Here is a 27,898-nt window from a genome sequence, read left to right on the forward strand (position 1 = left end):
TACACCATGCAGAAAAGAGGGTCCTTCTCCAAGCCTGGGGAATATTGGGAGTCTGTCCATCTGTCCTAATGAGGCTAAGCAGTGAGCAGGTTGTAGGGACGGAGCATGGGCAGAGATCAAGGGGGTCCTCACCTCCAAAATCTTAACTCCCCTACTACGAAGCACCTTGGTACAAGGGCCTCAGGAGGTGCAGACTGGAGAGAAGCTGCTAACCGCATGTGCTGTGCGCCCTGTCCCAGCTGCCCCATGCTCCTTGTCACGAAATTAGTTTGGGGAGAATCATTTGCATTGGGAAACAGCCTCAGGGAGGCTCATGACACTTGCCCAAGCTTCCCAGATGGCGAGCTGCAGAGCTGGGATTTGAGATTGAAGCCAGCCCAGTGTGACTTCCTGGCTGCCTACCAAGGGCAGGAAGGAGTCTCTCTACGGCTAGAAGGGCAGGGGGTGGTAGGATGGAGAAACAAGCATTGCAAATGGGTCCTACCTAGAACTTGACCACCACCAGGCGCTTCCGGGACAGGTAGCTGCAGCCAGATACCACCTGGCTCCTCTTCTGTTGCATCAACTGTAAATTGATTCTGTGGCTGCCTTGCCGGGGCAATCCAGGTCCCAGGATACTCTGCGGAAGGTGGATGAACGATCCTGGCTTTATTCTTCCAGGTCATCTGGCTCCTGCGTTTGTCTGGGTGGTGTCACAGAGTGCCTGCACCCTGGCTGAGTCTCTAGCGTCCTGCACCCCTTTGGTCCTATTGCCAAAGTTGTTCTCCCTGGAAAGTGCACCCTTGCTTGACTTTGGGGGCGACCGGCCGATCCCGGGCACCGAGGGATTCTATGGGCGTGATGATAAGGGGCTCCGCTAGTCTCCTTGGGGGAGGTTAGTCAGCCCCTTCCCTCGCGTTCACGTTCAGTGCCGCAGCGCCCCCTTGGCCACCAGAGGCGCCCGGAAGCGGGACTCCCCGAGCGCGGGGCGGGGCGAGGGGCGGGGCGCGGCGGCACCTGGGCCGCGGGAGAGCCGGGGGTGGGCTCTCAGGGGACAGCTAGCTGCCCCCCCAGATCTGCAGCGCCGGCCGCCGGGAGCTCGAGGCTCCGGGCGCAGAGGCTGCGCTGTCACATGGGCGGCGGCGACGGGGCCGCATTTAAGCGGCCAGGGGACGGCGCCCGCCTGCAGCGCGTCCTCGGGCTCGGCTCCCGCCGGGCGCCCCGCTCCCTGCCCTCCGGGGGCCCCGCGCCACCCCCGCCGGGCCATGCGAGCGCCGGCCCCGCCGCGATGAGCTCGCACATCGCCAAGAGCGAGTCCAAGACGTCGCTGCTCAAGGCGGCGGCGGCGAGCGGGGGCAGTCGGGCTCCCCGCCACAGCTCTGCGCGGGACCCCGGGCTGCGTAGCCGCCGACTGCCCGGTCCCTGCCCCGGCTCGCCTCCACCGTGCGGGGACCCCAGCTCGCGGAGGCCCCTGTGCCGGCCCGTGCCGCGGGACGAGGGCGCGCGCGGGAGCCGGCGTGGGCTGCCCCAGGCACACTGCAGGCCCCGGGAGACGCTACCGCCGGCCCGCGGGCGCGATGGGGAGGAACGGGGGCTGGCGCCGGCGCTCGGTCTACGGGGATCCCTGCGATCGCGGGGTCGCGGGGACCCGGCTCCCGCTGGCACCCCCGAGGCGGACCCGTTCCTCCACCGGCTGCGCCCCATGCTCAGCTCCGCCTTCGGCCAGGTAAGGGCCGCGCCCCTCGCCCGCGCTCGGGGCACAGGCGCTCGGGACCCTACGGCGGCGGCGCGTCCCTGGCCCTGCTCGCTCTGTCCAGTCGGGGCGCACCTCGGCTCATCCTGTCCTCCCGCGGCCCTGGCGCTCCGCCACCCCCGTGTCTGATTCAGCACCCTGTGCGCTGTCCACACTCCGGGCCTCTTCCTGGGCGCCGCTCAGCCGAGCCTGCCTCGCACCTGCAGGAGCGACCTCCGCAGTCCTCCGGGAGATGTTTCGGGGGTCGTGAGCAGCGCTTGGAGCAGGCAGCGCCAACCCGCTCCTCTGGCCTCTGGCGACCCAAAAGAGCGAAGGGCTTGGAGTCTGAGCGGCAAAGGGGAGGGCCTGGGAGTACAACCGAGTTGCTTGCGGATGATTTATACTAGCCGTGACTTAGAGTGTCCTCAAAGGTCTGGGGAAAGTTAGGGGATTGGAAAAATGGGGAGGAGAAGGGCAGGCGTGAAGGGTCTGTCCAGAGCCTCGGCTCCATCTGGAACTTGAGAGTGTTTTTAACGAAGATGGTATTCCAGGGATGCCATCTGGATGGCAGCTAGGCAATTGTGGGATAAGACCCAGAAAATCCAAGCCCGAGTTGGTGTGCCTTCTGGGGTCAGGAAGGCCACTAAGAGGTCACTGGTGGCTCATTTTGTTCCTTGCACGCCTCTGCCCGCAAGGATTCCAGTCAGCGGGCATTTACGAGCAGCTCAAGGCTACAGTGTGGGATTGTGTCGCAGGGGAGACAGGAACCGGTGAACTTCTGAGCAAAGCCAAGATTCCCTCTAGTTCCGAGTCTGTAATTGAATCGAACTCGGGGAGTCCGTTCTGCAGAGACGCAGTGAGACGGGCCGGCATGGTTTGAGACTAAGCAGGGGTAGGATCCAACGCGAACAGAACCACCTCAGGCTCCCGCTGGCTGTGTGGGATCAGGAGGCCGCGTGTGGTTTTGCTTCAGATCTTCTCGCTTCTTTTCAAAAATACTACTCCGCAGTGGCCAGTGCAGGCGGGGCTCTGTCATGAAGGCGGCTGCACGTGGATTCGGGTTGCACGGGACCGCTGTGATGGTGTGACGCGGCCAGCGGCACGGCTTTGTTCCTGCAGGGAGCCCTGTTAGCGGTACTCAGGAGTAGAGGTTTGGACGCAGGGCCCTGAGAGAGAGAGAGAGAGGGAGGGAGCCTGGCTGCGGGCCAAGGGAGATGCTCACTGCAGTGGTTTGTGGCCTCAAGGAGCCGCAGCGTGTTGGGAGTGATCTGTGGGTCTGGCCTGCGTGGTCACTCAAATGCGGTGTTGTGAGTGCGGGGATTGCGATTCACTCAGTTACCAAGCCTTTCTTGAACACCTGCTTTCCCGGGGGCATTGGTGGCACACTAGGAAGGGAGCGGTGGATGAGGTAAGATTTGGGCTGTTTTGGAGCTCTTGACCCAGCAGTTTGGAAGGTGCCCAGTCACCGGGTCGATTATTCAGATTGCCAGTGATCTGGGGAAAGGACCGCTTCTCCCTACAGCATTTGCCTGCAGAGGCCCTCGTCTGAGCTCAGAGCCTCTCCCACTTCTCAGCCATTAAGTGGAGGCTGCTCTCCAGCCTCAGGTTCTGAAATGTCACAGGGTCACTTGAGTCATGAGGAGCTGGAAGGTCCCATGAAATATTTACTACCTCCCTCCGGAAGCTCTCACCTCTCCCAGCCGCAGACTTTTGCCCCTCCCCCCAGCACGTTCAGTTTGAGTTTCCTGGTGCCTCCTCTAAGGGGTTTGTGTCAGAGCCTCCGGGTCTCCTTTGATTAGGGGCAAGTCGTCTGTCTTTCTCTCTCCTGCATTGCACATTCTGTCCTTATAGACAGGGTGGAGATCAGTAGAAGCCAAAATGGGGGCTGGAGAGATGGCTCAGAGGCTAAGAGCACTGACTGCTCTTCCAAAGGTCCTGAGTTCAAATCCCAGCAACCACATGGTGGCTCACAACCATCTCATAAAGAGATCTGATGCTCTTTTAGTGCTGTCTGGAGACAGCTACAGTGTACTTAGATATAATAATAAAAATCTTTAAAAAAAAAAAAGAGAGAGAGAGAGAGAGTGAGAAGGCAAAATGGGGTCCTGAATACAGAAAAAGTTCGAGGTGGATCCATTGAGGGCAAAGTGTATTTTGTTCATGCCCTTAACTTATTCATCAGGTTTTTTTACTTTAAAAAACAAAACGAAACAACGTTAGGCGAATTGCTTTATCTCATCAGGGCTTTTATTTATTTGAAAAAAAAAAAGAGATCAATTATAGTGAATTTGGGGAGTTAAATAATTTCTGCAAGCCTGGTGCCACCAAGCCAGGGCTATATCTATGTTGGTGTTGCTGATGCGGATGAACTCTAAGGCTGCATTTCTTCTACTTGTAATAGCAGTAGCGAGAGCCAGAATTGGGCACACTAGAGGTATCCAGATAGACTCTCCACACTTGGGGAAATGGGAAGTAAGATGTCCCTCCCCCAGTGACAACCGGGAGCTTCACTGCTGCCTGTAGGGAGACACTGTGGCTTCAAGGCTGAGGTGCAGGATGGTAGCTGGGGAAAGTACCAGATCCTTAGCTTCCAAGTTGGTCACTTTGTATCTCGGTGACCTTGGCGTCATTTTCTCTCTGTGGCGGTGGGTGGTTTCTTGATCCAGAAATGATGACTGAGGACAAGCTGCCTTGCAGGGTTGTGCTGAGGCTCATGCAAGATTAAGGCTATCAGAGGCCTGGGTGACAGTGAGGACTGCTAAAGAGCAGGCCGCACTCGTGTGATTCCTCTCATTAATACTCATTAAAAACGCTCAGTCGGAGTGCGCTGTGTAAGGATGCTTCCTCCATGCTGGGCACGGAAGGCTTTTAAAAGAACGGCTCAGAGCTCAATGTCAGTGACCTGTCCCTAGCTCTTCCAGCTAAGACATGTCACCCAGACGCCCAGGCAGACCGTGGGGCGTGAGACACGACCTTGAGTAAGCACGGTAAGGGGATTTGGGTCTTGGAAGACTATGGTATGAACACCCCTGCTCTGGCTTTAAAGCTTGAGAAGAGATTCAAGCCAATAACTCGAGCCCCCAGCTCTGGTCCCGTCACAGAGAAACATCTCTCTTGATCTGGAGGGACCAGCCCAGTGTCCACACAACACGCAAAAGCATCACAGTATCCGTGAGTGACTCATGGGTTTCCTTGATCCTGTGGTACAGACAGAGGAGATGGGCCAGAGCCATGATGGTTTGGGGCCTGAGGGTTCAACCACATCAGTCGTGAAGATCAGGATCCACCTGCTCCTTCCCGTTGCCTTTCCTTGGAGGCCCGGGATAAGGGACGAGAAGGTCAGCCTGTGGTTCGCATCAATCGTGGTGCTAGACGCGGCTGAGTCAGTGGACAAGCATCATCAGGGATGTCTGGACGTCTGCGTTTGGCGCCAGCCGTTTCCGGTGATCGGCAGGGCTACTCAAAACCTCAGTCCAGAATCCACGACAAAATTACTAGAGTCCGTCCTCGGAGGGTTGGCGTCATCATCCCCCCATTTTTGAAACGAGGACACAGGCTCCTGCCAGAGGTCACATAGTAAATACACGGTAACACCTGTCACATGAGTGGCACTGGGCTGGCCAGGAAGAGAAGTCGTCAGACGTGTCCATGGGGCACCCCTCATGCTGTACCCCAACTCTCTCCCTGAGTGTCCCGGCACTGGGTGGTCACCCAAGTTCATATGCCGCTGGTCAGTCTAGTCAAGACCTGAATCCAGCCGCCCTCCTAAGCAGGGATAACAAGTGATGGGCTCATCCTTCTCACCCTCTGATCCTATTATTCCATTCAGAAGCCAGAGCACGGCTCCAGAGGCCCAGGGACTCTCAGAGGATAAAAGAGGTGTATGTCACAAAGTGTTCTTAGAAAAAACTCCCAAGCCTCAGTCTTGCTGTATTTTAAAGGGAAGGTCAAACCTCTTGCCCACTGCCCAGTTTAGTTTAAGGAGGCTCTAATGCCTCATACGTGGTCCTGCTGGATCCCTAGCTGACCTAAAGCCTCAATACTGTCAACCCTGCCGGGCGGTGGTGGTGGTGCACACCTGTAATCCCAGCACTCTGGGAAGCAGAGGCAGTCAGATTTCTGAGTTCGAGGCCAGCTTGGTCTACAGAGTGAGTTCCAGGACAGCCAGGGCTAAAGAGAGAAACCCTGTCTCAAAAAAAAACAAAAAACAAAACAAAACCCAAAACATGTGTATGCCAAGTGTAGCAGTACACACCTTTAACCCCAGCCCTTGGGAGGCAGAGGCAGGCATACTAGTGTGTGCGTGTGCATGCAGGTGTATGTGTGTGTTTGTGCATGCATGTGTGCATATATTTGTGTGTATGTGTATGCATGTGTATGTGCATGCATGTGCAAGTATGTGCAAGTACACGTGTGTCTGTGTGTGTTTGTGCAGGCATGTGTGCATGTGTATGTGTATACATGTGTGTGTACATGTACACAAGTGTGAATGTGAATCAATGTGTGCATGTATGTACAAGTGTGTGTGCATGGTGTGTGTGCGTGTACACTGTTCACATGTGTGTAGATGTGTTTGTACGTGTGCACAAGTGTGTGTGTGCGTGTGTACAAGAATGTGCAAGTGTGTGTGCTGTGTAGCTGTGTGTGTTTGTGTAGCTCAGAAGATAGCTTTCAGGAGTCGATTCTCTCCTTGTACCATGTGGGTCCCAGGAATCCAGCTCAGGATGTGAGGCTCAACAGGAAGCACTTTGGCCCACTGCACAATCCTGCCGACCCACAGAATGGGCTTTCTTTAAGCATTTGATCGGTTTTGCTGTCTTCTGTCTCCAGTTTCCAAGGACAGAGGCATACAAAGCCAAGGTCGACGGGCATCTGTTATATCTGAGACTGGCCTGCAGGGGGCAGGAGTCACCAGGGCTGAATAACTGGATGAGTGGCTGCTGAGTCTAGCCCTTTAAAACCAGTGTGAGGCAGAGGAAGGGGACAGGTTTTAGGTGCCAGACACTGGGCGGGGGGGGGGGCTTTTGTGAGCATTGTTTCATTAGCCACCCATTAAAAACCCAAAGGAGGTGTTCTGAGTATCTAAGAGACAAGCTCCATTAATTAGATCAAAGTGAATCAGCTCCATTGCAATGGTCTTACTCGGTCGGCATCCTATCCTCGGTACATCATCTTTTATATATATTTTTAAAAAGACTTACTTATTTTCATTTTATGTGTATGAGTTTTTTTTTTTTTTCCTGCTTGTATGTGTAGCACATGTGTGCCTGGTGCCTTCAGAGCGCAGACGAGGTGCATTAGATCCTCTGGAACTGGAGTTACAAAAGGTTGCGAAGCAGCCCTGTGGGTGCTGGGAACCAAACCCCGGTCCTCTGCAAGAACCACGAGTGCACAGAATCGCTGAAGCCTTTCCTAGCCTCTCTCGGTGGCTACAGGTTAGAGCTCCCCAGAGCCTAGACAGTCTCTGCGCTCAGCCGCCTACACCCTCGGCGCCAGGGATTTCAGGGCAGGTTCCAGCCGGTTCTGTGTTTCTCTTGCTTAGCGTTTATCTGAAATATAGTTAACTAAGTGTGCTCCTCACTCTCTCTTGCCCACCTGCGAGGATGTAAACTCCCGTTGTTGTTCTTCCTCTTCTTTGTTCCCAGAGCCAAGCACAGCACCAGGCACTTAAACGCCGGGCAAACGATACTTCCTTCTTCTTCCACTTGAATAATTACTTATCAGCGCCTGCTACGTACCACAGGCTTTCCTGTATGCGCCGTATTAGCCAGACAGGGAAAGTCCCATTTTCTAACGGAGGAAACTGAAGCTGAGGAATGGAAGGTGATCACAGGCAGAGCCGGGGCTCAACCTTAGACCCCAGATCCTTCTCCATTCATCAGAGGCCACTGACCCAGACCCCTGGACCAGCAGAGTGCTTCCTCCCTGCTGTTTTGCATTTCCGTTAGCTGTCCGCCCCTCCCCAGCTCTCTGGCATCTTTACTCTCTTTCCTGCTGGTTAGCTGTTCCCACCCAGGCTCCTCCTTTTGTGCTGGGGAGTGGCCTCTCCCTTTTCCCCTCCTCCAGGAGAGTATGGCCCAAACAAGGCATCAAGAAACTGCCTTGGCTACACCATTCCCTGGTCTGCAGCGACACATAGCACCACAGCCAGAGTGGACCCGCCAGCGACCTCCTTCTTATCCTCGTAGGTTGGGCAAGGCACCCAGCCATCTTCCCTAATGAGATTCTGACCAGACACCCCAATGGACAAAAGTTCCTGGGAGAGGAAGCAGTCTGGGCCGGTGTCTGAGATTGCATCAGGGGCCAGGGAACGGGTCAACCTCCTGGTCTATCTCTGGCGCCCCCTGCTGGGGAAAAGCTGGCTGCACGGAAACAGCAATGCTTCTCCGGGTGTCCGCCTACCGTTGCGGCGCTCAAACCCGGACATCTGAGGCAGGAGAAGAATTCTCTTGCCAAAGCAAGAATTTGGAAGGACGAGGAACATCCGGCCATCTGTAAAGCTCCAACTTTAGTAGGACTTCGAGGACTCTTTTTAAAAGGCAGCCTCTCTGTTCTGCACTCCAGCGAAGCTAGTGAAAGACCCTCGGTCAGGTTTGGGCAGAGGATGGGAAGGACCAGAGAGAGACCTCGGCCACGTCCTCTGTGCCAGCGACGCCTTCATTCTGTTCCCCTCAAGGCCCTCGCTTGGCTTCCCGAGGGTCAGGGAGCAGAGAAGAAGCAGTTGACAGCTGTGGGCTCAGCTGTGCTGCCAGCCCTGGAGCCTCATTCCATGTCAACGACGAGGCAAGTGTGAAAAATGGGGCGTAATAGAGACGTCACAAGATCTCCCAGGCCCTCAGCTGAGAACCACCTCGCTGTCCGTCCAGCTGGAATTGTCAGTGGCTGATGAGGCGTGCTCATCCGGCTCAGTGCTCTTCAGAAGAGGCATACATCTCCCTGGGGTCCTGTGTGTGCACGCATGTGTGTGGTTAGTGTGGTGTGTGCGTGTGTGCTCACCCGCGCGTGCGCGTGGCAAGCTTTGCAGGCTGCGAGGCACCCTGGCTTTGGGGGCCCAAACTAGCCAGCTTTCCCCTTCTGGATCTGCTGGCCTAATTCCCAGCTGCAGCTGCCACCTTGGGTCCCCCTCCCCAGGGCCATCTCCCTGCATATTTGGTAGCATAAGAAGGAGGGGCTGAGGGAAGGGGAGAGACAGAGAATGGACACAGCTCTAATGCTCTAATCTGATGTTGATGATCCGAAAGGCTTCCCAGTGCTGATGCCCTCTGTGATCTATTCTCCAGGGGATTTTTTTTTTCCGGTGCTATGCACTTTTTTCCTCCTGCCTTTGGCCCCTTAAGAAACTGACCAGAAAGTTAAACGTAGACACGCAAACGCACATACAAACCACCAGGAAAAAAAAAAAAAAAAAAAAAAGAAAGAAAGAAAAGAAAATCAGCGGGAGCAGGCAGGCAGGCGGACAGACAAGCTTGCGCGGGGCTCCGGCTCAGCTGTCTCGGAGGAAGAGCGGCTCGGGCAGAGAGATCGCTCGGGTTGGCGGTGACCCGGACTGAGGTCTTCTGGCCCCCCAGGAGCCTCCTTCATGGACCCAGAGACCTCCAAAGGGGCTGTGTCAGTGTAGGATGGGCAACTGCGTCAAGTCGCCACTAAGAAACCTCTCGAGAAAGGTATGTTTTGGGAACCTCCAGGTCTTGGTACCGGGGTTGGGGGCATCTTGCTGCCGACCCCAGAGGGGATGAAGTGTGTATGTGGGGGGTGTCTGATGCTCGCTACCCTTCCCAGGGCGTCTGTCCAAAACTGCGTCCCTGTTCCGACTTCAAGACACCCTCCATTAGCCGATTCTTAGGTTCTAGGCGGGCCCTGAGCTAAAGTTAGGGCTTAAAGCTGCCTGGGGTTAGGGGTAGGAGGTCAAGGGGTTCCGGAAGGCCATATTTGGGGTTCATGAAAGAGGTAAGAGAGAAATCATGTGGGGCTTCAGGGCTGTAACATGGAAAGCGTGATTCTTAGGATGTCAGTGTACATATAGCTCATCCTAGAGTCTAAAGAACCGGAGAGCCCTCAGGAGCAGGCCCCAGGGCTCCGAGGGTCTGTCTGTGCTCCTCACTGGTGATCTCAGGCCAGCGGTTCTCAACCCTCCTGATACTGCAGCCTCCTTAATACAGTTCCTCCTGTTGTGGTGAAATTATTTTTTGTTGATACTCCTTAATTGTAATGTTGCTACTGTTATGAATTGTGACGTAAATATTCACGGAGATAGAAGTTTGCCAAAGGGGTCATGACCTGCAGGTTGAGAACCACTGATCTAAGTTGTTTTTTCCCCGAGACAGGGTTTCTCTGTATAGCCCTGGCTGTCCTGGAACTCAGTCTGTAGACCAGGTTAGCTTTGAACTCAGAAATCCACCTGCCTCTGCCTCCCAAGTGCTGGGATTATAGGCGTGTACCTCCACAGCCTGGCTTTGATTTAACTTTTGAAGGAACCATATTGACCAAGGAAATTTCCCCCTTTTGATTATATTTATGATAACTCTTGAGTCAGGCGTGGCAGTCAGGACCATACCGTCTTAGAACCCAGGATAGCTTCTTTTAAGAAACATGGCGCCCAAGAGGAATGTGGGTCAGGACTGTACATGTCACTTGGAGTGGATTTACTGCTTGTATGCTAGGACTTCATTTGCAAGAATTCCTTTGAGAAAGTGCATATTCCTCAGGCGTCTCCCGGAAGGTCAGGCTTGTGTCTACAGAGTTCTGTTTGGGCTCTGCGTATATTGCTGGCTGGCTGGAGTCAGGTCTTAGACCGATAGATTTTTGCTTCCAGTGTTTTCATTTTCCAAGTAAGAAATGTGATTGTCAATCAAGGGGGCGGGGGGATTGGAGGGTCAGGTGACTCATCGAAGGTCTCTGATTGGCTGATGGAGCCTTCACTCAGGTCCCACCTCATCTTCCCCATTAGGTTTCCGACCTCTCAATTTAGGACACTTGAGGCTTTTTAGCCTGCCGCCTTCCTCGTTTGGCTAAGCCGCTCACGCTCACATCAAATTCCATTTAATCTTCGGCCATTCCTTGGGCGGCTCCGGGAGCTGCCGTTTCCATTGTGCCTCGGAGTCTGCCATGCTCTTAGGGGAGGCTTCTGCCTGGGAGGTGATCTGGGGAGGCAGACGCTGATCTGAGCTAGAGGATCACAGGCAAATGCCCACGCAGAGGGATATGAGTTTAAGAACGAGTCCTTTCCTCTGCCTCCTATCCTCTTCCCTTCCGCCACAGAGTGCTTAAGTCAGACCACATAGGCCATGCGATCTTGGCCATTACTTAACTTTCCAAGATTTAGTCCCTATGCCCATAAGTTGGGAGTGCTAATGCCTACGTACATTGCACATTGCAGATCAATGAGTATCAATCTCAGAGCCTTACACACACACACACACACACATACACACACACATGGCCCTGGCCTGTTATGTAGCTCTTGTTTGCTTGTCTTTGTGTTCTGTTCTAGAAACAAGGGCTTCCTCCGAAACCTGGGCCTCCACATCTTGAGCACCGGGATTACACGTATGAGCCAGTGCAGCTGGCTCATGGTTCTTAAGCTTTTTTTCCTTTCCTTTCCTTTTCTCTCTCTGGTTTGGTTTTGAGACAAGGTTTTACCATATAGCCGTGACTGGCCTGGAATTCACTATGTAGACCAGACTGGCCTCAAATTCAGATTTCCTGCCACTGCCTCCAAAGTACTGGGATCAAAGGCGTGTGCATCACCACGCCTGGCCTCTAGTATTTAACTCTCAAAATGATTGTGTGCTGTGCACAGCACCAGGTGTATAGTACTAGACAGGTGTTAGGATGTTCAGTATCACCCTAGGTAAAGGATGGAAGTAGAAAAGCGGAAGAGATCGGTGATCATTACCGCTGCTTTTGAGGTGAGGCTTCTGTTTGTAGCCCAGGCTAGCCTGGAAGTCAATATCCTCCTGCCTTCGCAGCTGCATATTAGAATTATAGTATAGTCTTGAACCACCAGACCCAGGTAGACGTTATTACCCAGAGCCTTGTATATGCTAAGCCCTGTGCCCCTACCCCTGAGCCACGGTGCCCCTGGCAAGGTTCCGAGTCCCCTGGAGCAGTGAGCACACCGTTTAGGAATTATTTCTTCTTTTGGAATATTTACAGTATATCAGACATCTGCCATCTCACTCCCTCTCTTCTTCTGAACTCTTCCCCGACTAGTTTGCGGAGAAGAGAGCTGGGCCCAGAGAGAAGGATTTCCGAGGTCATTCGGTTGCTAGCAGGCAGAGCTGGGGATTTGGAGCCTGCACTGTGTAAACTCCGGGCTGGCGTTCTATGCCTTTTCTTTCTCTCACTGCCAGAAACGTTAATCATAAATTCCAAAATATGACCTTCGAGACTGTCTGGTTCAACTCCCTACCCTGTAGGGCAACGTGCCCGCTCCTATCTCAGTAAGCACACACCCTTCAAGTTCTCCTTGAGCCGCATGCAGACCGGGAGTTTTGCCCGGCGTGCCCTCGGACAGCTTGTATTGTTCGAGAGCCGGAGGTCATGCTATTCTCTAATACTCTGACCTCTCCTGGTTCCAGGCCAGGCGTTCCTGGCCCCTGGCTCAGTTCCTTGGATGGAGGCTGGGAAAATGGACTTGGTGATAGGTAGGTAGCCTGCTCCCAACCCTGAGCTGGGCAGGACCAGGCTGTCAGGTGCCATCATTGCTGGCTGGGGAAGAACGGCTGTCTCCTGGGGCAATGTGGTGCCAGGCTGAGTTATACTCAAGAGATGCAGTGGAAATTCCCAGCCACCACTGGCCTATTCTTCATGGGAGCCAATTCCTCTCCTTCTCATTCCTTTGCTGATTGGCAGATGTTCCCGCACTTCCCCTGGAGCCAGAAGTAAATGCCTTCTGGATCCCAGCATCTCTCACTTGCTCCACCAGCATCATTGTCTGCATCGTTGCCGTAACTACGGCAACTCCGTTTATCTGGCTCTCGCTGTGTTTTAAACGATACGCAAAAGCAATCTATAGGCCGTAGCTTACTGGTTGGCTCACAAGAGCCTTGGGGATACAGGTGATTACCCCCCACCCCCCGCCCGAGAATGTGGAGGATGCTGGGACACAGGGGGCGAAGAGAGCTTGCACAAGGTCACCCAGGGAGCAAGCAGCAGAGCCGGCAGAGCTTTCCCACTGTGACAGTGTCCAGAGCCAGCACAGCATGCTAAGCACTCTGAGGATTCTGTGCCACCTGCTGCCTCCTCCTCCTCCTCCTCCTCCTCCTTGGTCTGTGCATCCCCTGAGCCAACACGTGTGAGATTCAGCCAGGAAAGGAAAGTCTGCTTTTCCACAAACATCTCCAGTAAGATGACTTCCTCGAGCTAGTCCTCCACCCAGTCCGGGCTACTCTCATGGGCCCCTCTTAGAGGGAGGGCAACTCTGGTCTTCGCCATTTCCAGCATAGGTTCAGAGATGTGAGTAAGCAGAGCAGAGGTGGATATCTCTCGTGTTCAGAGATTTCTTACAACGGACCCTCGAGCCTTGGTCTGAGTCACTGGGTCTCCTTTGAGAAACTCAAACACTGTTCCTCCTTCTCTAGATCTGAAAGGGGAAGAGGGTGTTGGAAGAGGGTGTTGGAATAGAGTCTCTATCAGCCCCGCCCCCACCCCCCACCCCCCGAAGACTAGGAGGAGAAGCATGAGAGAACTGGTCTAGAGAGGCTGCCCCACTCTACACCTGTACGCACTTAGCTAGAGGCAGCTAGTTGGAAGAGGGTTTGTGGGACGGCGCATGTACAGTTCTGTGTGTCTCAGACAGACAGCTCTCTTGGGAATCCAGCTGTCCCGCTGTCCTTGGGAAAGTTCTGCTACAGGCTCCCACACTGAAGGGAGGCTGTCCCTTGCAGGGCACGGTGCTGGACCTGGAGAAGCACTGGGAATTCTGGGAGGCCTGGGTCCAGCCACATGTTGTGTCTGGACACTGCTACTGTTCTAAGGGGAAGGTCTGCAGGGGCAATGCTGACTTTTTATAACTGTGTGGGAATCTGCAGGCTGGCTGGGGCCTGATAGCACAGCTATATTTGGTCAGATGGCAAGGCCCCTGCCTCAACCTCTAGAGCTCAAGGAAGCCAGCCTGGGCGTGGAGCCAGGGAAAGAGGGCGGGTAGGAAAGGAAAACTGCTGGAAGACTGCCCAAGGAGGCCGTCACGAACAGGTGGAGCCTGGGCACAGGTGGGTCTTGTCTGACCCACTGATGCTTTTTTGAACCAGATTTGCAGGCTGGCGCGTACTGAGTAGTGCCGCCCACTTAGAGTGAGCACACAACGTCCATTTTGCCCCCCTCCCCCATGCCACCTCCCTTATTTGTCAGCAATGGCATCAGTGTGTGACCTCCTGTTAGCAGGCTCGAGGAAGCTGTTTGTTCTCTCGGCACCCCAGCTCTGCACTGCTCTTCCCGTGGGGCTGGGGGAGGGGGAGGGGGATCCAGCTAGGACAGGGCCCCGAGTCTATCAGAAGAAGGCTAGGAGACAGGGTGTAGGTCCCAGGGTTGAGTTGGGACACTTGGGGACATTTAGGAAAAGGACATGGTTCCTTTTGAGGAACCATGTGACACTCCTGAGTTAGGATGCCTCTCCTCTGCTTTACTCTGAATGTCATGCACACGAGCGTGTGATTCTGTGTGTATGCATGTGTCAGGGTGTGTGTGCATGCGTGCGTGCGCGCACACTCTTCTTCAAGCATCCTATCAAGTTCTCCGTGGGACATTTCAGCCAAGGACTGGAGTCTCCCTACGTTGGAGTAATTAGATATTCACCCCTGTACGCGTTAAAGCGCTCAGAACGTCACACGTCATCACGTCACTCTGGAGGCCCTTCTAGAATCCACAGCCAGGCCGGGGCTGGGAGGGCCCAGGTGGACAGGGAGGTGACACCTCAGCTCTCTTTTTATTTCCTTGGTGCCGGCTGAAGATGCGCCAGGAGGAGAAGACCAGCTACATGGCGGTGCAGTCGAGTGAGGACGGGCTGGCGGAGGGCGGCGAGCTCCCCGGACCGCTCATGATGCTGGCCCAGAACTGTGCGGTCATGCACAACCTGCTGGGTCCCGCCTGCATTTTTCTCCGAAAGGGTTTTGCTGAGAACAGACAACCTGTACGTAAGTTGACCGGATGCAGCCAGTCGAACCTGGTTTCACGTGGCATGAGGAGGTGCTGGCAAGAAAAGGGTTTTTTGTAACATACCCATCCCCCTATTCTCAACCCCCCGACTTGTGAACCTGATTCGGGGTTTGTTTGGTTTTTTTAAATCTGATTCTTGAAGTTTCTCACTCGTGGCTCCAAAGTGAGTCTGTATCAACCAGCAAGAAATGATTAAAGCAGGGAAGTGGAGAGATGGCTTACTGGTTAAGAGCACTGGCTGTTCTTGTAAAGGACCTGGGCCCACCTCCTAGCACACACTTGGTATTTAACAGCCGTCTGTGACTCCAGTCCGGGGGAGGGGAGTCCGATGGCCCCTTTAGACCTCCACGGGCACCAGGCATGCATGTCATATGCATACAAAATAAAGGAAATCTTTCAAAAAAGTTTTAAAAATCAGATAATAAGATCAGAGGCTGGAGAGACAGTATTTGATAAAGGCTGTAGGTTTAGCTGCCAATGCTGGAGGTGGGGATGAGTGCTTGTAACTCTAGTGCTGAGGAGTCAGTCAGGCTGGCCCAGAACCAGAGAACCTCAGGCCCCAGGGAGAGAGGCCTTGTCTTAAAACATAGGTGGATGGGGCAAGGGATGGGCTGGCCGGGTGGCTCAGTGGTACTGGTCTTTAGGGGTGGGCTGGGGGAGGGGACCTGGGATCAGTTCCTAATACCCATATCAGGTCGCTCACAGTTGACTCTGCCAGCCCCATGGAGATCTGGCCACAAGGGGCCCTTCAGTCATGTGCACACACACACACACACACACACACACACACGATCCATACTTTTTTTTTTTGGTTTTTCTCTGTGTAGCCCTGGCTGTCCTAGAACTCACTCTGTAGACCAGGCTGACATCGGATTGAGAAATCCGCCTGCGGCTGCCTCCCAAGTGCTAGGATTAAAGGTGTGCGCCACCACTGCCCAGTCATAACCCATAATTTAAAAAATAATTAAAAAACAAAAAATAAGGTGGAAGTCTCCTAAGGAGCAACATCTCAGGCTGACCCCAGCCTCCACAGGGGTCTTACAGGCACACTCTTACAAATGCAGTCACACACGCCTGCGTGCACACACCTGCACATGCGTAGATAAGCAAGCATCTGAGACTCCTTGAGAACCTTATGGGTTGTGCCTGCAGTATGAGGCAGGGACTTTTGTCATCCTCTCTTCCCTGGTGGGAGACTAAATCTAATACAGTAGCACATTTGAGGTCACACTAGCAAGTGTCAGGGGCAGGATTCAGACTCACACAGCCTAATTCTGCAGTCTCTGAGCGACTCACGCAGATGGTCTCCTGGAACCCTGCACTGTGATGTCCAGAGTAGGAGCGCCTATCATCTGTGGCTGTCAGCCTCTAGAGGTGTGGCTAATGAACGGAATTAGTTCTTTTATTTTGACCATAAGATCTGTTTTGGCTGAGGATTGAGCTTGGGGGTCTTGAATATGCTAAGCATGGGTTCTATCCTGAACTACACACCCCAGCCCTCCAATTCAAATACACATAGCCACAGGTGGTTAGTGACCACTGGACTGAGCAGCCTCCTGTGGGTGTCTTCTTGAGTTGTCACAGGGAAGCGGGTAATGCCGTTATAGATACAAATATTTGTAGATTAGATTGATTTAACTTCACATGCTAAATCCATGTTTTGAGGAATGTGTGCAAAGTCCCTCTGAGGTACACAACTGGCATTCACCATGTTTCAGCTGAGGAGGCCGGCTTCAGGAGCAGCTAGGAGACAGCAGGTACAAGCGTTAAGCCTGGGTCTGTCTGACTCTAGGCTTCGAGGGCTTCTCCTAACTGCACAGCCCGAGAAGAAAACATGCATATTCCCAAGGCTGCGTGCTCACCCAACCCCCACCCCAAGTGTGGCACATATACCAGCGTGTCACCCTAACTACTCTGGAACACAACACACGGTCCCCCTGCTGCCCTGCATGGGGCTCGGGTCAGAGGGCGGCCCTGGGAACAGCCATCAGGGCTGCTGTTTCAGGCTCACACTGTGAAGCCGCACCTTGCTTTGCCTTTCCTCCGAATCTGGGAACTCGAGTGGACAGGGCTGTGGCGAGGTCCTGTGGCATGCAGAGACCTGCAGAACTCAGTCCTGAAGGAGCAGCAAACTGCTCAGGGGCTGTGGACGGGAAAGGACTTAACTCTAGTTCCATAGCTGACCCCACTGAGGACGCTTTGCACGCTGGTGTGCACGTGCACAATCTGTTCCCCCTTTCCTTGCATCCCCACCTTTGGGGATTCAAGCAACAGTGGGTCACAAAGTAATGTTTCAAAAACTGGCATCTGAATGTGTGAGATGGCTCAGCAGGTAAAGGAGCTTGCTGTCAAGTCTGATGACCCAAGTCTCCTGCGAGTTGTCTTCTGATCTACACACACACACACACACACACACACACACACACACACACACACGACACCACACAATACATTTTTTAAAATCTTGCATCTGGAGCTGGAGAGAGCACCCAGATGTTAAGAGCGCTTGCTGTTTTTGTGGTGACATGAGTTCAGTCCCCCAAACTCACCTGGAGTTCACAACCATGTGTAACTGCAGTTCTGGGGGCTCTGATGTTTGTCCTCTTCTGGTTTCTTAGAGCACCAGGCATGGTGCACATGCACAGGAGCAGGGGTTGGGGGAAACACTCACACACATCAAATAAAAATAAACCTTTGAAAATGCCCCCCGCCCCCAGACAGGGTTTCTCTGTGTAGCCCTGGCTGTCCTAGAACTTGTAGACCAGGCTGGCCTTGAACTCAGAAATCTGCCTGCCTCTGCCTCCCAAGTGCTGGGATTACAGGCGTGTGCCACCACCCGGCTGTCTTTGAAAATGTTTAAGTGGAAAAAAATAAAACCTTGCATCTGCCCTGAAAACGCAGAATTATTAATTTTTTCTCCTCATTTCCTAAATAATACAATGTAGCAACTGTTTGAATAGTATTTGCATTGTATAAATAGAACAAGTCATCTTGAGGTGATTTGAAGTATACTGGAGGAGGTATGTAAATTATATGCAAATTAGCATGCCACTTCACATAAAGGACTTGAGCATCTTTGGATGCTGGCATGCCTGGGGTTTCTGGAATCAATCCCTCACTGGTAGCGAAGGATGATTGTACAATTATTATCACTTACTGGTGATATAGTACATGGAAATATATCTTTTTGGCCACTCAGGAATGCCCAGGAACCTGTATTTCTGTCTGGGAACAGGAGCAACCCTGGTGCTATGGACACTGGGCCCAGCCTTTGCCACATCACAGAGACAAACTCCCTTTGACCCACTCTTTCCCCTCAGCTGGAAATGCCCCTGGGAGGCGCTGAGAAGTCTGTAGCCTGCTCATTACAAATTCGCATACATCTGAACATCAACATAAGCCCTCCCTTAGGACACGATCATCAGGCTAGGCACTGGTATCCGGGTGCCTCTGTCTCCAGGCTCCATGACTGAAACAACCTTTGTGCACAGCTGAGGTATGGCTGCCCACACACACTATGGCATTCCGCTGTGCCTGTGTTGATGATATGGGAGCTCGTGCCTGCTGTGAGCCTCCTTAGGGTAGCCAGATCTGCTCCATACTTTCTCTACTGTAAGACAGAGAGCAGGAACATGGCACCCATATCATACCTATTCTGAACCAGGAGTTCCTGGGCAGGCTTGGGGTGATGGCTGTCATTATTAGAGGCCTACTTCACACTTCCTCTAAACTCGTCTTTTGGAAACTTCTCTGGTCTCAGTTTTAATGCCTGAATGCAGGGTTTCTTTCTTTCTTTTTCTTTCTTCCTTCCTTTCTTCCTTTCTTCCTTCCTTTCTGAATGCAGGGTTTCTTTCTTTCTTTTTCTTTCTTCCTTCCTTTCTTCCTTTCTTCCTTCCTTTCTTTCTTTTTCTTCCTTCCTTCCTTCCTTCCTTCCTTCCTTCCTTCCTTCCTTCCTTCCTTCCTTCCTTCCTTTCTTTCTTTCTTTCTTTCTTTCTTTCTTTCTTTCTTTCTTTCTTTCTTTCTTTCTTTCTTTCTTTTTTTTTTCTTCAAGACAGGGTTTCTCTGTATAGCCCTGGCTATCCTGGAACTCACTCTGTAGACCAGGCTAGCCTCGAGCTCAGAAATCCACCTGCCTCTGCCTCCCAAGTGCTGGGATTACAGGTGTGCGCCACCACTGCCCGGCTGGATGCAGGGTTTCTTGCCTCCCTGTGGAGATTCTGGTCTTGTTGGAAGCTGCAGATAAGCAGCTTTTGGACAGGTCCTATGCTGAGTCTTATGGTGGGCGGGTACGAGCATGGGGTCACACTGGGGAGGGGCACAGCTCCAGCCCTTCTTCACATACCCTGAGCCCCCTTTTCCTCTCTTGGGGTTGCCAGAGTGGCCTCTGCCTGCTCTCTTCCTGTAGCAAGCCCCGTTTCCCAGGGCCTGCAGGCCTCTGCTGACAACTCTCCTGGTGTTGCTGGATGGTCTCTTCCCTCTGTGGTGACTTCCCCGGGGCCCTGTTTCTTTTACAGGTTTCTGCCTCGGGACCAGCTCAGTTCCCATCTCATTTCTGTGTCTGGAGAAGGGAGCAGCTCTTCGGTGGCCCAGACTTTGCAGGGACTGTTGGGTGTGAGACATCTCTGTCAATGCCCTTCTGGTTCTAAGACTTGGGGACTTTGTACTTTTTCCCTCAAGGTCCAGACAGACCTTCCATCACCTCCCCACTGCTGTCTGCTGCCACTTGGACGCCCACATTGGATGGGCATATTGCAAGTTCTAGGTCCCTTGCTGCTGCTAATGTGACATGTTCTCTTGTTTCAGGACAGATCATTACGACCAGAGGAGATCGAAGGTAAAGTCGGACTTATGGAAAAGGGCTGCTCAATTCCCTTTGTGTGGGGGTGGCTTTTGGTTTGGTTTGGTTTGGTTTTTTTTTGTTTGTTTTTGTTTTTCCAGACAGGGTTTCTCTGCATAATCTTGGCTATCCTGGAGCTCACGCAGACCAGGCTGGCCTCGAACTCGGAGACCCACCTACCTCTGCCTCCCGAGTGCTGGGGCAAATGGCGGGTACCAGCACACCCAGATGGTTTGGCTTTTTTTTTGGGGGGGGGGAGACAGGATGTCTCTATCTACTCCTGGCTGTGTGACTAGGTAGAATAGTCCAGCCTCGAACTTTAAAGATCCACCTGCCTCTAGGTGTTGGCAGGAGGAGAGGCAGATTCAGTTTGGAACAGTCCCTAGCACAAAGCAGGGATCATTTTGCAGAGAGCCCTGGGCAAAGCCAGAGGCCTGGGGGGCTCCAGGGTCTACCTCTCTGAGCTGGACCTGGGCTGCCTTCACTTTAACGGTTCTTTGGGTCCCATCTCCGACCACGCCTGCCCCTGCTCCCTTCCCCAGAGCTCCGAGAGGCCTTCCGGGAATTTGACAAGGACAAGGACGGTTACATCAACTGCCGGGACCTGGGGAACTGCATGCGCACCATGGGCTACATGCCCACCGAGATGGAGCTCATTGAGCTGTCCCAGCAGATCAACATGAACCGTGAGTCGCTGCCCTCCCGGTCGGCCACGCCGGCCTGGGATCAACGCTTGTGTCTCATTCACTGTGGTCCAACACAAACCTACCCATCTTTTCTGAGCCTCAGGATTGTGACAAGACAATAGAAACAAGTTAGGGCGTTAGGCGAGCAATAGCTTAGAATTGGGCTCGCAGTAAGAAGTGAGAGAGGGCTGGGTGTGGTGGCGCACGCCTGTAATAGTAGTAGTAGTAATAATAATAATAATAAACGTTGGACTGCTATCAAGGAAGACATCAGCCGTGCTGTAGTGGCTCACGCCTGTAATCCCAGCACTTGGGAGGCAGAGGCAGGCGGATTTCTGAGTTCGAGGCCAGCCTGGTCTACAGAGTGAGTTCCAAGACAGCCAGGGCTACACAGAGAAACCCTGTCTCGAAAAACCAAAAAAGTGCGAGAGGATGCTGCTGGGATTACAAGGTCCTGTGTCTTTATCTGGGTTCTACAGAAGGGGATCTGGGTTTGAGGCATTTGTCAGATAAGGGATGGGAAGTGCAGGGGGAAATGGAAATGGGAAGGGAAGGGAAATGAAGGGGAGGAAAGGGAAGGGGGGAAGGGAAGGGAAGGGGGTCCACACAGGACAGACTCACTCCAGCTGCTGCAGCAGGGGGCGCTGGAGCAGAAGCCCCCTGAAGGAGCCGGTGTGGAGATGGGGCTATCGCTCCCTAGAGTGCTGGCCTAGCACTCAGAGCCCAGGGTCCGGCCCGAGGAATGCACAGACCAGGCCTGGTGGCATGGGCCTGCTGCTTACTGATTTGGCTAGAGGGGTTGGTCAGCAAGCTCCGGGGATCCATCCCCCTGTCTCCACCACACCCCCACACCCGTAGCGCTGAGAGCTCACCTGAGAGATGGAGGCACAGACATTCTAGATGGGGGCTGGAGCGAGGGTCCCCGTTAAGGGCACTGGCCGCTCTTCTGGAGAACTCAGGTCTGATTCTAGCACCCGTATGGAGATTTAAATCTCCGGGACTGTCTGATCACTCCTTATGGCTTCGTGGACACCAGGCATGCACAGACATACGTGTAGGTAAAGAAAAACTCATACACATAAAATAGATTAATAAATCTTTAAAAATATATATAAGTTCAAGGTCATCCTAAGCTACACAGCAAGTTTGAGGCTAGCCTGGACTACATAAGGCTCTGTCTCAGTGAAGATGACGATGATAATGATGATGGTGGCGGTGGTGGCGGCTGCGGTGGTGGCAGCTCTGAGGAAGCCAAGTGCCACAGTATGTGCCTGTAATTCCAGCGCTGGGAATGTGGAGAAAGGTAGGGCTTGCCGGCCCTGTCGCTGAGTTAGTGCGATTCTGGCAAGTGGGAGACCCTGCTTCAAACAGTAGGGAGGACAGCAATAGAGGTATCCAGGAACGTGCCTGACATTAACCTCTGACCTTTGTAGAGGTCACACACACGCTTGCATGCACATAGGCATAGCACACACACACACACACACACACACACACACACGCTATGCTGGGGTCCTCCCCACCCCCACAGAGTCGCCTTCTGGATCTTCTGCTCCGTCAGAAAGGTGCCCCGCCTTAGAAGTCCCTTAGAAGTTAAGGCTTGGGCGGTGGCGCAGCTCCGTGGAACTTCTGCCTTCTCCTTCCTCTGAGAGCCTCTTGGCTTCTTCATCTTTGATGGTCCTCACCTGGCCCATAGGCTGACGCTTCTTTCTCCCGTGTTTCCTCCCGTCCACTTTGTGACTCGTCCCTTTCCCTGGGTGGTTTCCTGACAAGCCCCTTGTGTGTGCTCTGACTTCATTGGCCTCGGCCACACCCCGGACCTGGAGGTGGAGGAGGCCGGGGAGGAGGCTGCTAGCGAGAGGAGAGGAGGGCGGCGGTTGGGTTGAGCGTGGCTCAGTCCCTTCTCCTTTTTGCTCCAGTGGGTGGCCACGTGGATTTTGATGACTTTGTGGAACTGATGGGCCCTAAACTCCTGGCGGAGACGGCGGATATGATCGGTGTGAAGGAGCTGAGAGACGCCTTTCGCGAGGTGAGGGATGGGAGGTGACAGGCAGGGGTGGGCGGGCAGAGCCCCAACCTCAGGATGACTGTAGAGGATTCTGAACCCAGGCCGTGGGAGGGGTCCAAGATGGGAAAGGAGCCCTGCTCAGTCTTGGGGTCTGCCGCCCATCCGAGCAGTGTGCCCTCCCTCTCATGCTCTCTAGTTTGACACCAACGGTGACGGCGAGATCAGTACGAGCGAGCTGCGAGAGGCCATGAGGAAGCTCCTGGGTCACCAGGTGGGACACCGGGACATAGAGGAAATTATCCGAGACGTGGACCTCAATGGAGATGGACGCGTGGACTTTGAAGGTAGGCGGGGCTTGAAAACGCGTGCGAAGCGGGCCAGCGATGGAGCCCTCTAGGCGCAGGCGCACTAGGAAATCACTGTCCCACTCAAGTTTGGGTGCCTTGCTTGCTCCCCACCCGCTTGCATTTCTTCTGTCTTATCTGTGAATACGCCGATCCACGCTCAACTGCGTCCGTGCGTCCGTCTGCCTGTCTGTCGTTCATGCTTTTCACCCGTTCATTTCTTCATATGTCCAGGTGTCTGTTCAGTCTGTCACCATCTCTAAAAGCCATCGGTACAGCATCGATCTGCGCACTGATCGGTTTATTCTGCATCCATTCATTCGGCTGTACATCCACCCATGCGTACTTCTCGGTACCCAGGCTCCCAGCCACGTCTCTCGCCTGTGCTTCTATGTTTTGTTCAAACACTTCCTTGTAGCCATTGATCTGTCTGTCCCGTCATTTCCCCATCGGGTCTGTATCCAGCCGTTCATATATTCGTCCACCCTTGTGTCTGTCTGCCCCAACTGCCTCTGTGCATCCTCCCATGCTGTTCTCTGAACATCACAGCTACCCAGCCTGACCTTAGGCCTCTGACATCTGACCAGAGCTCACTGTCCCAGCCACAGCATCTATCGTTCCTGTTCCTTCACGCTGAACTACCCAAGACAAGTGACCCCGTGAGGCCTTCCTGTGAATATATTGTTCTTTGTACCTGGTGCCTTTTTTCCACTTGGTGTAAATAATTTAAATTGCGTTTTATCTATCGGTCTGTCTATCTATCTATCTAGCCATCTAATTATTTATCCAGTGTGTGTGCTTGCATACAGACATTCCCATGGCTCCAGTGTGGAGAACAACCGGCTGGAGGTGGTTCTTTTCTTCTGTCAAATAGGTCCTGGGGATCAAACTCTGGTCTTCAGTCTTTGCAGCAATCACCTTTACCTCCAGAGTCATCTCAACCACCCTTGAGTGAAATTCTCCTTATTTTTCAAGACTCAGTAGTAGACTCCTCCTCCTCCCCCACCCCCCTCTGCAGACTGAGCCTCCTCTTTTCTGACCTCTGTATCAGTTCAGGTCCATCCCTTTCACAGTAGCTGTGTTCACACAGAGAAACTCTGTGTTCTTTATCTCAATATTTCCTACACAATAAACACCTCTCACATAGATAAGATTCACTAGACACTCTCTCTCTCTCTCTCTCTCTCTCTCTCTCTCTTTCTGAGACAGGGTTTCACTCTGTAGCCCCAAATGGCCTGGAACTCGTCATGTAGACCAGAGGCTCTCAGCCTGTGTGTGTGGGGGGGGGGGGGCGGGGGAGGGAGGGACTGATCCTTTCAAAGGGTTGAACATCAGAAATCCTGCATATCAGATATTTACATTCTGATTCATCACAGTTGCAAAATTACAGTTATGAAGTCGCAACGAAAATGATTTTAGGGTTGGGGATTATCAGATTTAATACGAGGAGTCGTATTCAAGGGTCGCAGCGTAAGGAAGTTTGACAGCCACTGGTTAGACCAGGCTGGCCTCAGAATCAGAGATCTACCTGCCTCTGCCTCCCCAGTGCTGGGATTATGTAGGTGAGCCGACACGCCTGCCTAACCAATTCCTTTAATCAATCAGTAAAACTCCTGGCAATCCTTTATTCCATGTGGCCATGTGCTTGTCGGCTTTCTATGCCTCTTTGTCCTCACGATGCTCTGGCTGGCCCTTCCATCCCCTCATATTAAACATGAGAAAACTGAGGCTCTCTTAGGAATAAGCCTCAAAATTGCCTAAAACCCAGGCACAGTGGCACACACCTTTGATCCCAACACCGGGGAGGCAGAGGCCTGTGGGCCTCTGTGAGCTCAAGGCTAACCTGATCTACAGAGTCCCGGGACGCCGAGGTACATAGAGAGACCCTGTCTCAGAACAAACATGGTTGCCCAGCTGCTGGAAAGCAGAGTCGGGCCGCAGACCCAGGCGGGAGCGAGCTGTGCACGGCTCACTCTTGGCACTGCGGGAGACGGAAGGGAAGCGTAACATTCATCTTATACTCTAGGAACTTGCCTTCTGGGTGGAAAGCCAAGATGAATGTGTGCTGGCTTGTGCCCAGAGCACAGGGGCCAGGAGGGCTTCTCTGGGAACAGCCTGCCTTCAAGGGAAGAGATCAAGACACTGGGCAGAGAGGAGCCTCTAATGGTCAGATCTAAACTCTGCTAAGGGAGATAGGTGCTGAGGGATTAACAGCACCCCAGGTTGCCAGCACGCGCATTCCATGCCCCACCGGTGCCTGGAGCTCCCAACTCCAGGGCACCTCGTGGCCTCCTCATGACCCTCGCAACACGCATGCACCCAGCACACACACACAGACACACTCACTACACACACACACACACACACACACACACACACACACACACACACACACAATTAAAAATAAAGATAAGGGCTGGAGAGATGGCTCAGTGGTTAGGAGCACTGACTGGTCTTCCAGGGTTCCTGAGTTCAAATCCCAACAACCACATGGTGGCTCACAACCATCTATTATACAATCTGATGCCCTCTTCTGGTGTGTCTGAAGATAGCAACAGTGTACTCACATTTAAAAACAAACATATAAACAAAAAGGATAAATTCTTTTTAAAAAAAAATAAAGGAGGGATTATCTATCCTAGTGAGTTGAAGGTGTGTGTCAGTGTAGAGTCCCAAATATAGATGTTTGTGGCTGGCTGCTTTTTTTTTTTTTTTTTTTTTTTTTTGAGACAGGATTTCTCTGTGTAGCCCTGGCTGTCCTGAAACTCACTCTGTAGACCAGGCTGGCCTTGAACTCAGAAATCCGCCTGCCTCTGCCTCCCAGAGTTCTGGGATTACAGGCGTGCGCCACCACCGCCTGGCTCGGCTGCTTTTTTTTTTTTTTTAAAGATTTATTTATTATTATATGTAAGTACACTGTAGCTGTCTTCAGACACCCCAGAAGAGGGAGTCAGATCTCATTACATACAGATGGTTGTGAGCCACCATTTGGTTGCTGGGATTTGAACTCAGGACCTCTAGAAGAGCAGTCTGTGCTCTTAACCACTGAGCCATGTCTCCAGCCCTGCGGCTGCTATATTAACAGTTGCCAAAGCCCGAACACAGTCAAGATGCTCCTCTGTAAGTGAATGGATTAAAAAACAAAACAAAGAAAAAACTCAACCAAATATAAAACCGTGATATATATACCCAGGGGACTGACTGTGCTGGAAATATCAGGCTGGATCAGACGTGGGGAGCACTGTGAGGCCACCCCACTAGGGAGGAGCTGTGGGGATGTCTGCGAAGCAGGGGCCGGCCGCAGTGTGCTTTGCTGGCTCTGATGGTCTCTGTCTCCACCCGCTCCTGTCCCCTCACAGAGTTTGTCCGGATGATGTCTCGCTGAGGCCACCGAGGGGCTCCTCCAGGTCTGCCAACTCCCACAGGCGGGGAGAAGAGCTGAGCTCGCCTCACCCCGCAGTAGCTGCCGAGAGCCCAGGATGTATGGCGGATGGGGCCTGCCTGCACCCCGGGGAGGTGCCCACCCCGGACCCCCACCCCTCCGCACTGTGAAAGACTCACAACTCCTGCAACTGGAAAAGGGGGCGCCCGCCGGCGAGGAGGCCACAGTGCCAAGTCGGCAGAGGACATGCAAGGCGCCGAGTGTCATGTGCCCAGCCGCTGCTGGCTGGGTGGGCCAGGGAGCCCGCCAGCAGACCCCACACAGCAAGCATGTCTGCCCCGGGGCAGAGCCTTTCGGAGCCCTCCCGATGCCCGTCCCAGCTCGCCTAGCCCTTTGATCTCAGAACCAATTAAAAGAAAAAAAAAAAAAAAAACAACCGAGAATGACAGAGAAGGTGGTCTTTGCTTTGTGCCTGGTAGAGGGTATTCACCTTTCCCCAGAACCCCCTGCACTCCCAGAACCGGGTGGGTTTTCTTGCCCGCCCCGTACATTGACTGAGTATTCTATACCCAGCAACTTCTGTTCTCGTATAGGACATAAATGCGGCATCTTTGGGGAGAGGGGGGATTGGGTTTGGGGCTTTTGAGATAGGGGTTCTCCGCATAGCCTTGGCTATCCTGGAATCTGCTCGGCAGAGCAGGCTGATTTCAAACTCAGAGATCCACCTGCCTCTGCCTCCTGAGTGCTGGGATCAAAGGCGTGCGGGCGGCGGCCGCCACCACCTCCCAGAAATGTGGCCTCTTTTAAGAAGGAGACTGCTGTGGCCATTTAGCTGGGCAGCTGCTTCAAGATCCAGTTCTTTGTTTCTTGGCTGAGTCTCTAGCTGGCCTCTCACCAAGCCATGAATAACCTTGAGATTTCTTACCACTATTATTATTTTTATTATTATTAAGCATTGTATTTTGCCTGCGTGTGCGCCTCTGCACCATGTGTATTCCTGGTGCTCACAGAACCAGAAGAGGGGCTGGGTCCCCTGGAACTGGAGTTATCAGACAATAGACTGTCATGTGGTTGCTAGGAATTGAACCCAGGTCCTCTGGAAGAGCAGCCTCTTAGCAAGATGGTTCTACCATCTGAGCCAGATCGCCCTTACTTCCTTCTATCACAGAGGGCAGGAGAGACAAGGTTGTCTGAGGAGGAGATGAGTGCTGGGGAAGGAAGCCCTGGTCAGGGCGACACACACTCTGGAGATGCATCCAGATATGATGACGGAGCAGCGTGACCCTACACGGAGGGAAGCAGACCGGAAGCAGGGCATGAGGAGGAAGCAGACCCTGCACAGACCGGAAGCAGGGCATGAGGAGGCCTGGCCCACCCTAGAGAGGTGAGAGGAAGCGGTGTCAAGGGCTCTGCTCTGGAAGAGACCCCACGGTGTAGGGTGAACTGAGATGGGCGGCTGCTCTGTGGCACTTAGGCCTTGGGTTTGTTTACAGTGTGCTTCTGGGTAGCCGTGGCCACTGTGTGTCCTCTCGGAACCTGTTTAGGCGAGTCCACGTTGGGAGGCATTGGCTTTTGGTTTTTTATTTTAAAGAACTATTTATTTATTTTATATATGTGAGTACACTGTAGCTGTCTTCAGGCACACCAGAAGAGGGCATCATGACGGATGGGTGTGAGCCACATGTGGTTGTTGGGATTTGAACTCAGGACCTCACGAAGGGGAGCCCGCGCTCATAACCACTGAGCCATCTCTCCGGTCCTGGCTTTTATTATTA

The 27,898-nt window shown here is 53.2% G+C and overlaps 2 protein-coding genes across 5 annotated transcripts in view; one reads left to right on the forward strand and one right to left on the reverse strand.

Moving 5' to 3' along the window:
* LOC127673034 (2'-5'-oligoadenylate synthase-like protein 1) overlaps nucleotides 1-27,898 on the reverse strand; it is a 449,062-nt gene that overhangs the window by 179,038 nt on the left and 242,126 nt on the right. The gene's annotated exons all lie outside the window — the stretch shown is intronic.
* Nucleotides 1,100-26,527, forward strand: Cabp1 (calcium binding protein 1). Of its 3 annotated transcripts, XM_052168581.1 has the most exons (7): nucleotides 9,114-9,375; nucleotides 14,661-14,840; nucleotides 19,670-19,700; nucleotides 20,246-20,389; nucleotides 22,309-22,418; nucleotides 22,594-22,741; nucleotides 26,101-26,527. In XM_052168581.1, exons 1-7 carry the CDS (start codon nucleotides 9,331-9,333, stop codon nucleotides 26,124-26,126), a joined length of 684 nt encoding a protein of 227 aa, XP_052024541.1. In that variant the 5' UTR covers nucleotides 9,114-9,330; the 3' UTR covers nucleotides 26,127-26,527. The 3 variants fall into 3 exon arrangements, with proteins under 3 accessions (XP_052024540.1, XP_052024541.1, XP_052024542.1); XM_052168580.1 differs by lacking the exons at nucleotides 9,114-9,375; nucleotides 14,661-14,840 and adding an exon at nucleotides 1,100-1,705; XM_052168582.1 differs by lacking the exon at nucleotides 9,114-9,375 and having other exon boundaries at nucleotides 13,358-14,840.

This window comes from Apodemus sylvaticus, chromosome 22, assembly GCF_947179515.1.
Source record: "Apodemus sylvaticus chromosome 22, mApoSyl1.1, whole genome shotgun sequence".
In the NCBI taxonomy this organism is placed as follows: Eukaryota; Metazoa; Chordata; class Mammalia; order Rodentia; family Muridae; genus Apodemus; species Apodemus sylvaticus.

Bases quoted from the DNA above. Each gene is read 5' to 3' on its own strand.
- Cabp1 (XM_052168580.1), top strand. From the start codon at position 1,112: ATGGGCGGCGGCGACGGGGCCGCATTTAAGCGGCCAGGGGACGGCGCC. The intron at 22,419-22,593 runs GTGAGGGATGGG...CATGCTCTCTAG, and splicing joins TGAGAGACGCCTTTCGCGAG to TTTGACACCAACGGTGACGG. The intron at 22,742-26,100 runs GTAGGCGGGGCT...GTCCCCTCACAG, and splicing joins TGGACGCGTGGACTTTGAAG to AGTTTGTCCGGATGATGTCT.